This window comes from Cicer arietinum, chromosome 1, assembly GCF_000331145.2.
Source record: "Cicer arietinum cultivar CDC Frontier isolate Library 1 chromosome 1, Cicar.CDCFrontier_v2.0, whole genome shotgun sequence".
In the NCBI taxonomy this organism is placed as follows: Eukaryota; Viridiplantae; Streptophyta; class Magnoliopsida; order Fabales; family Fabaceae; genus Cicer; species Cicer arietinum.
The window spans coordinates 8,885,391-8,894,296 of NC_021160.2; the positions used below are offsets into that span (position 1 = coordinate 8,885,391).

At 31.9% G+C, this 8,906-nt stretch overlaps 3 protein-coding genes and 1 non-coding gene across 11 annotated transcripts in view; 2 read left to right on the plus strand and 2 right to left on the minus strand.

Annotated features, from left to right (window-relative positions):
* Positions 1-157: 157 nt before the first annotated feature.
* Positions 158-3,119, minus strand: LOC101492360 (uncharacterized). 7 transcript variants are annotated; one of them, XM_004487727.4, is made up of 6 exons: positions 2,943-3,119; positions 2,812-2,860; positions 2,137-2,396; positions 1,452-1,595; positions 1,149-1,354; positions 158-611 (listed from the first exon to the last, which is right to left on the minus strand). In XM_004487727.4, exons 3-6 carry the CDS (start codon positions 2,376-2,378, stop codon positions 451-453), a joined length of 753 nt encoding a protein of 250 aa, XP_004487784.1. In that variant the 5' UTR covers positions 2,379-2,396; positions 2,812-2,860; positions 2,943-3,119; the 3' UTR covers positions 158-450. The 7 variants fall into 7 exon arrangements, with proteins under 7 accessions (XP_004487784.1, XP_004487785.1, XP_073226164.1 ...); XM_004487728.4 differs by having other exon boundaries at positions 2,137-2,399; XM_073370063.1 differs by having other exon boundaries at positions 2,812-2,831; positions 2,943-3,117.
* An 843-nt stretch (positions 3,120-3,962) lies between these two features.
* Positions 3,963-6,837, plus strand: LOC101493356 (small COPII coat GTPase SAR1A). The gene is made up of 3 exons (XM_004487729.2): positions 3,963-4,371; positions 4,449-4,580; positions 6,220-6,837. Exons 1-3 carry the CDS (start codon positions 4,243-4,245, stop codon positions 6,538-6,540), a joined length of 582 nt encoding a protein of 193 aa, XP_004487786.1. The 5' UTR covers positions 3,963-4,242; the 3' UTR covers positions 6,541-6,837.
* Positions 5,464-5,586, plus strand: LOC113785224 (small nucleolar RNA snoR83). Its single transcript, XR_003471377.1, has one exon. It is a non-coding gene; the product is annotated as a small nucleolar RNA snoR83 (small nucleolar RNA).
* A 1,475-nt stretch (positions 6,838-8,312) lies between the features above and the next one.
* The window catches only part of LOC101493676 (calmodulin-binding transcription activator 5-like), a 12,958-nt gene continuing 12,364 nt past the window's right edge, over positions 8,313-8,906 (minus strand). For both annotated transcript variants that reach the window (XM_073370074.1, XM_073370072.1), the window contains 2 exons: positions 8,804-8,906; positions 8,313-8,721 (listed from right to left, as the gene is read on the minus strand). In XM_073370074.1, the coding sequence (XP_073226175.1) occupies positions 8,656-8,721; positions 8,804-8,906 (169 nt within the window). In that variant the 3' untranslated portion in view covers positions 8,313-8,655. The remainder of the gene's footprint in view (positions 8,722-8,803) is intronic.

The window sequence follows — 8,906 nt, forward strand, 5'->3', positions numbered from 1 at the left end:
CGGGGAGTAAGTAATAATGGCGTATTCACGATTAATTGGCTTATAAGGTGATTTTGGAGCATCTTATAAAATACCACCCCATGGGCAACAGTGAAGAGAATGGAATTCAATTTGGAAACTTCAAATTTAAATCCCAACAAAAATTAAAGCAAAGATGTGAATGCAAACTGAACTTAATTTACAGTCTATGGTCCAGCAAATGGAAAATCACACATCAAACTCGTACATTTTAACTTAAGTTAGAAGCCACTAGTACTACTACATCAATCAACCTTATCCAACTACAGAGAGAGGGTTCTTTGGGGGAACAAAGTTGTGGAAGAAACAAAACCTCACAAATGTATTGTTTCACTTCATCAAATAGAAACATCTCTCTTAAACACAAACATGTATCCAAAAAAAAAAACAAGCAAAAATGCTAATCACTTGGGAATCATCGTCATCCTCATGCTAATCGCTTGAGGAATCATCGTCAGCCTCTTCATGATCAGCGACAACTTTCTCTATAAACCTCTTGCGAACTCCATCAATGACGGCTTGTCTTGATTCCTCATCTCTGCTCTGGCCATCATTAAGTACAGGATCTGATTGGCACAGGACCAATGCAACACCTGATATTACAAAACAAGCAAATAATTCAATGTAGCATGTTAACCAAGCCAGAGAAAATTCTCTCAACACCAACTAACAATAAAATACTTGGCATAAAATTAGGCCCTAATTTTATGTAATGATTGCAAAACTGAATGATAATTTTGAGGAATTGAAGCTCCAGCCTTCTTCCCAACACAAACACAAATGCTAAAGAAGGTTTTACTATGACATCTGGCGAATAAACAACTTAAATAAGCGTTTATAGCATGCATACACACTTATAATATATGTGCTTATGCATAAGTTGTTTTTATAACAAGATAAAATCAAATCAAATTGTTTTCATATATGCTATAAGTTGATTTCATAAACTATCATGGAGAGCTTACGAAAATAAGTTGAAAACAGCTTAAAGTTCTCCCAAACAGTCTCAAGCAGGTCCATATTAATTAGCATATGCCTTTCATACTTAAAGAACATTAACAACTGGAAATTATCAAAGAAAGAAAAGAGGGAACAATGGAGGCTGCAGGCATCCTAAGAGACTTAAATACCTTCAGGAGTGCATCTTCGCCCAAACCTATTCATACCCACATAGTTTCCTTTAACAGCTCCATTGTTGTACACCAACAAAGTGGGAAGATTACAATCTGGGTAGTTGGGAATGCAATCAGTGGATATTATCTTGACAAATTTGGTTGCAGGATATCTTGCAGCCAGTTCTTCAATGCATTGCATCAACACCCCACATTCAGGAATTCTGTCAAACAAAAGCAAAATAGACTTCCACATAAGAAACATAACATTAAAAAAAAAAGATAAAATTGGGATGAAAAGCAATTGGTGCTAAGGCATACGCGTCTTTATAGAGAATGACAACCACCCAAACATCAGATGGAGCCTGTGAAACCTCTCGAATGAAATCAGATCCTGAAATAGGAGTCACTGATCCAAACCTCAAAACTTTAGCTGCCTCCTGTATCTCAGCTAACCTCTTCTTCCTATGACAGCAAAAATTACTCAAATTAGACCATGTGGACTTACAGAACTCAATTTTGCAAACTCCAAGTCTCATGATTATTTTCATCCCTTCTCAAAACCCCTAAAGCAAACTCAGAATGAACAACAGCTCACAAATTTGACAGAACAAGAAGATAACTAAGCTGTTGAATATTTATTCGATATGAAATCTCAAATTCATCAAAACTACTTGATTAATTTCATTAAATCTTAAGTTCACTAAATCTTAAGTTCACCTTTATTCATTCTCTATCATCTGAAGCAAACAAAAATTATCCAAAAAAAGCAAAAACCTATGAAATTTGAAACTTTCAAAGCCCATCACAGGGAGGGGTTTTAGAAATTTTTCTATATTTGAAATGAAACTCCTTAATTTGAAGTTTAAAAAGAATACTGAAACAAAATATCAGAGATTTTTTTAAATCCTTGTATCAAATACTTCTTCATCATTTAAGGGGAAAACAAAAACAGCCACATAAAAATGTAAATAATTAATAAGATAAACAAGAGAAAAAAGTCAACCTGTATTCTTGGAGGAAACGATCGTCGTCGAGTTCATCTTCAAGGTCTTCAAGTTCATCATGGGTTTTGGAATCAATCCATGATTTGTCTTTGGGAAGGGAATTGGGATCAGAAGCAGGAGTGAAAGGTGGGGGTTTGAAAGCGGGTGGCTTTGGAGGAAGATTACCGAGTTTTGCTTGAATGTCATCCCATTGAGTGGAGGCTCCTTCAAGGTCCTTGTACACAAAGTGATAATCTCCCATTATCTTCTTTTTTCTGTTCTTCTTTGTGGACAATGAAAACAAATATAAAACCACTTTTAATAGAGATTTGGGCATTAAACAACGAGAGTTTCAGAAAATCCTTCAGCAATATGTATCAACGCAACAAGAAGTGTCTTAATTGAGAAATAAAATATAGACTCCTATAACATTTATGTTCTTAAGACATGCTTTGAAAAATGGTTCAACTAGTTCTGTAAGGGTCCTTAAGATACGATATGCTATGCTATGTAAAAATTACAAATTAGCTTTGAAACAGGAATCAAACGAGCACAAGCATAATCAAACGAAGTGATACACAGTTAGTGGAACCGAAATAAACTAGAAACAAACATAACCATCAAGAGACAGTAAACAACCAGTAATTACCTTAATAAAACCAAATAATAGAGATTAGAAATAGAAAATCGCGAACCTTAAGAGAACTTAGTTAATCTGAAAGGTTTGAATAAAGCTGTGTTAACCTAACGAAAAACAGAAATAAATGAATCAGTTAAATAAAAAATAAAGAAAATGGATCAAATAAATGAAGAAGAAATCACGAACCTGGAGAAATCGCGATCGAGAACGAGATAGAGAGATTGAACTATGTTTGAATTAGGTAATAAATAATATGAGATTTGCAAACATCGAAAGGAGCAACGCCGCGATGGAGAACAAGAAAGAGGGAGAAGAAAAATTGGGTGAGAGGTTTTTTTTTTTTTTTTTAATGAAGTAATTTGATACTTAATAAATTTAAAATTTAAAGTTTTAATTTAACCTGCACTTATAATTTTAAATTCAAAATGATGATTTAGTTTAACTTTTTTCTTAATATAATGGTTATTTGGTTTAATATGGTACAAGTGGCTGATCCGATGGAAAACATTTTTCGTGTGCAAAATTAGTTTGCAAGTAAAAGTGTACATTCCATTTTCTTACTTTCTCCAAAGTAATATACAAATAAAAAAGGTAATTAATAAGTTAATATATTTTATTTAAATTTTAAATTATATATATTAATTTTTTAAATATTATTTACACTTACATCACATTTTTTATATTAAAATCTTATATTATAGACCCAACTTAACAGCTTACAAATTCATTGTGATCAAATTTAATCTCTATCAAAATTTAAAAACTTAAATTAGTCCATAATAATTTTATACGTGGAAAAAATTAGTCTTCTTGTTATTCCACCGCCACCTCTTTTAAATTTAATAGACTTATTTGTCTATTATAAAATATTAATATAGATTAATTTAAATATTAAATATTGTTAAGAATTAAATTGTTCTGCATTAAAATTGTGAGAAATTAATATTTTTACTTGTGCATCATGGTATCCATGATAATAACTCATTCGTCATATATTTTTTTTAAATTAAAAATTATTTTTTCATTATAATTTTTAAAGAAAATAAAAATATGAAAATAATTCAAAAATTAATTTGAAAGAGAAATCATTTTAACTAGTTTTTCATAAAAGTTATTTTTATAATCTATTTGTTTTTTAAAAGATAATTTTCATTATAGGAGAGAGATAAACTATAAATTATGAAATGTAAATCAGAAATGTTTTCTAATAATGAATAGCAGGTGTCTCTAATTGCATTCCACACACGAACGACATGCGTTTTGCAAAGCACAATACGGCAACAAGAGGGACAACAGACAGAGAGACATAGACAGACACGTGACCTTCTCTCTCTCTCTATCTCTCTCTGGGATCTGTTGCGGTTCTTCCTCATCATCATTTCGATCGATCTGATCTGCTCTGATCTGATCCCCTTTTCAGATTCAATCAAACCCATTTTCTTCTCAAGTTTTGGGTTTTGAATATCTCTCTTTCTATTCAGAAAATATGTTCATCTTTGACTGGTTCTATGGCATTCTTGCTTCCCTTGGTCTCTGGCAAAAAGAAGCCAAGATTCTCTTCTTAGGTCTTGATAATGCCGGCAAAACTACCCTTCTTCACATGCTTAAAGATGAAGTACGGTTCCTTAATATTCTTTTATTCAATATGTTCTTATATTCAACTTAATTTGCATTTTTATTTATTTATTGCAGAGATTAGTTCAACACCAACCGACCCAACACCCTACTTCCGAGGAATTGAGTATTGGGAAGATCAAGTTTAAAGCTTTTGATTTGGGTGGTCATCAAATTGCTCGTAGAGTCTGGAAAGACTATTATGCTAAGGTCTTTTTTTTGTTTCTACCTCTTGATCTTTTTGTTTATTATCAATTTCTGCAATTTTTTTATGTGATTTCAAGTTTATGGAAGTTGGATTTATATATGGTGATGGTCTATGGGAAGGGTTTGTTAATTACTAAATTTGTTTCAAACTTGGTTAGATAGTAAATGGTTTTTTGAAATGATTTTTTTGGTTAGTGCTGATTTGATTTTCAGTTTGATCCCATATCCCGTGGTGATACCTTGGAACTTACTGGGGTCAAAGACCTATGAAGCACATATCACTGACACCTGTAACACCTGTAAGATAACGACCTTGACACATTGACCCAAATAATAATCTGAGATAATGAATTAATTGAATGTAATCAATGTGTCTATGTCGGAGTCAGGCTATGACAAGTGTCGGTATGCCTTTAATCATGAATGTCGATGCTACGGTGTCAAAGACCCTAATTATGATGGGTCAGCAAAAAATGGTGTTTTATTGTTTCATTTTTGAGACTATATATTGATTGGCAATGTTATGATGCAACTAAGATGTTCAAAAACCCGGTTATTGTAGCCTCTTTATGGACTTAATTGGATGTCTTTTCATTCAAATAGCATAGCATTTCTATAACAAACATATTGTTTGGTTATGTTATGACTTTCTGCTCAAGCCGGTTTGTTAATTAGTGTTAGTTCTTGTTATATGGGGTGCTAGATTTTCATATATGGTTATCTTTTGTTGTTGTTGCTATAATTATTTGAAATTTTCAGCATCTACATTCTAGATTCCAGCTTTGTGCAACTTTTTATGATTCATTCTTGATAATAATTTACCATAGCACAATTATTGGCTGGATTTACACAAGTGCTCACTGATGCAGAAGTTTATGCCTTCATAATCCCAGATAAAGCTGTTTGTATTTATCTGATTCATGGGAGGCAAAAAGTGACAGGAAATTTCGCTGATAAGCACCCCTCTTAATCTTCTAGGAGGTGTTTACTAGTTGCTTTCCACACATATACTGTTTTCCTTTTACAAGAATTGAAGATAAAGAACATAAAGAAGGGCGGTGGAACACATAACAGATGCATCATGCATAGATCTGTATAAAAGGATTTAAGACTTTCTAATAAATTTAATAATCATCTCCTTTAAGCACTAGAAAACATACTTTTGAATTGATATAGACCCTGTTTGAATAAATAGTTTATTTAAACTCTTATGGTATAGGAGCTTTTCACATTAGAGTTTATGCCGTAAGAACTTATGCTGGATAAGATATTTGCTTTTGGACTTTGGATGTGTACATTGAGAAGCGCCTACACAAAAATATGGCTTTAAAAGTAAATTAAAATTCAGAAGTGCTTTCATTACATCACATTTAGAGTATGCATAGATGTGTATGCTTGAAGTATCATTCTAAATAACTTCCCTTTAGAGAGAAGAGGTTTCCAAAAACAAAAGTTTGAAAGTTTGTTTGGTAATTATTGCTTAGTATCTAGCTTCATCAACTTTCTATTCACCAATTCAGCTATATGTTTGACTTAAAAAAATTTATTGTGTCTTTATTTGACATGACTGAAATCCAATGTACTATAACTTCTAGAGTTATTGGATATGGCTTAAGAATTCTCACCTATGCTGGCTTTCCAGGTGGATGCTGTAGTTTACCTAGTCGATGCCTACGACAAAGAGAGGTTTGCAGAATCAAAGAAGGAGCTCGATGCCTTGCTCTCAGATGAATCCTTGGCAAATGTTCCATTTCTCATTCTAGGAAACAAGATTGACATCCCGTATGCAGCTTCAGAAGACGAGCTACGTTATCATCTCGGCCTAACCAATTTCACCACAGGCAAAGGTAAGGTCAATCTTATGGACTCCAACGTTCGACCTCTTGAAGTGTTCATGTGCAGCATTGTCCGCAAGATGGGTTATGGCGAAGGCTTCCAGTGGCTTTCCCAATATATCAAGTAGAGTCTGATATCTGTTTCGTCCGTCGTTCTCCCAGTCAACTTAGGCACTGGCTGCAGTTAAATCATCACAAGTTATTTACATTTGTTTTTGCTTTTGATTGGATTATTTGATACAACTGCAGTAATATTACATGATAACATTTGTATCTTTTAGAGATTTTTTTGGTGGAATATTCTCCTTTAAAATACTTAATTTTGTTGTAGGATGGCATGAATTGGCAGAAACTTAAATAATTTTGAATAATCTTGATGCATTTTTTTTTCTCTTACATATGAATGGAAGCTGAGTTTTCTCTTATTTTAAGTGCACAGCAATGTTAATTTTAAGACTTCGGTAATGTTCACTCAACTGTGTTGATAAATAAATCAACCGTTGTTAACACACTAAAGTTTGATAGATCACAAGAGACCAACCGTTGTAAAGGATTCATAATTCTTGAATCGATTACTCCATTTATTCCATAATAACATAACAGTTGTATTTCATCATTTCACGTAAATTAAAAAAAAATGATAAATAAAAGAAAGAAAACGACTTTACTCAATTATTTTTACTAACTACATAAAAATTGATAAATTGGGGGTGTTGAGTGTATCGTAAATTGATAAAATACAATTAAAGTTACATTACAAACTACTATAAAACTGACAATTTTACGATTCTAGCTCGTCCTCTCAATAACTAACTTTGTTAACTAATAAGTCTAACTAACTACTACTCTCACTATCATAAGTAAAAATATTTTTAAAAGTAGATTTATTTTATTTAAATTTTAAACTAAATACATTTATTTTTTAAAGATTTAATTTATATACACCGTCAACATGAAAATAATTTATACTGAAAGTGAATCACGATTATTGTGATGTGTTAACGGTATAAAATTAATGCATACAAATTAATTTAAAAAAAAAATCAATTTTACTTATATTTATTTTGAATATTTTGAAGAGAGTATATGATATCAAAGTGTAGTTGGATCATGTTTAACCAAAAAATCATTTTGTAGATGAACTTCCTGCAGCGAGTAACTTTTCTATTGATTCTATAAAAAAAATGGGATTTTTTTTAAAATGGTGACTTTTACAAGTCATAATTTAAATATCAATTTGTTAACCGTGGTCCCTAACGTGGAACTGGTCCTATTGTAAACCGTTTTATTAGATTGACTATAACAACTCAATTTTTTTGTGGTTGACAAAATTCCTAAAAAATTAATATTATTTTATATTATGGTCCTAGATTCCATGTTGCGAGTTATGCATATTATATGCAGTTTGATAGTACATTGAAGTTTTGCAAGGAAATTGAGGATATGAGCCAAAAACCAGATGAAGGTACAATGATTGGTCTCATGCCAACAATAACTAGAACTTTGTTAGATAATGTTTTGCATGTTGGAGAGAATTTAGTGAATTTGGGCAAGAATTTGGTATTTCGAACATGACAATAAGAGTATAGAAAAAACTGCACGTCGAAGCTCAAAACAATGAACACAAAAATAAATATAGGAGATATTATCTTTATTTACATCATACAACATAAAAAGGTGGACTGCTGCAGTGTATGTTTGGTATCACAACAATTTTTGCTAGAATCACAACGAATTTTAGCGATTTTACTACTTATAACTTTTGTAAAATCACGGTGGTTCGCCGTAATTCTGACAAATTCAGTATAATACCAAACATGTAGATAGTGGAACCATATGTAAACAATTATGCTAGGGTTCATGTCCACATATATTTTGTGGAGAGATATTAATCACACAATAAACAGTGGAAACTATATCATTACATAAAAGCTCTGACAACAAATGTTTAATCACGTCAAAGAAGGCTTTATCATTTAAGTTACACACTTCATCTTGCATCAGAAGCATCCATCAAACAGCTTAATTAAGCATGAAAGCTTCAAAGATGACCCATTCAAGGTATTAAACAAATTTGAAAGGGTCATAAGTTCAATTTACACACTAAGGAATTTACAGAATCTACATGCTATACAATAAATAAATAAAACAACAAAATATCACTAGTTTGTTACATTACACAAATCTAAAGTTGAATTCATCCCAAAAACATAAACCTTTCATGAGAACATTGTTTTGAAAAGCTATGATGTCTTTGTTGTTAACATGTCCACTTCATAATTGATGATTTCTTCTAATTCAAGTTCAAGCTACAAAAAGCAATTCTACCTAGTAAATAACCGTGTCAAATCAAAATCATAACAACATTTTCATGTATGAGTTTTTAGTTACCTGTGCTTGACTATGTGCCATCTTCATCCTACTATACTCTTGTTGCGCTTTCTTAGATCGGAACATGGCTTGTACGCGTACCACAGACCTCTCAACACGCTCT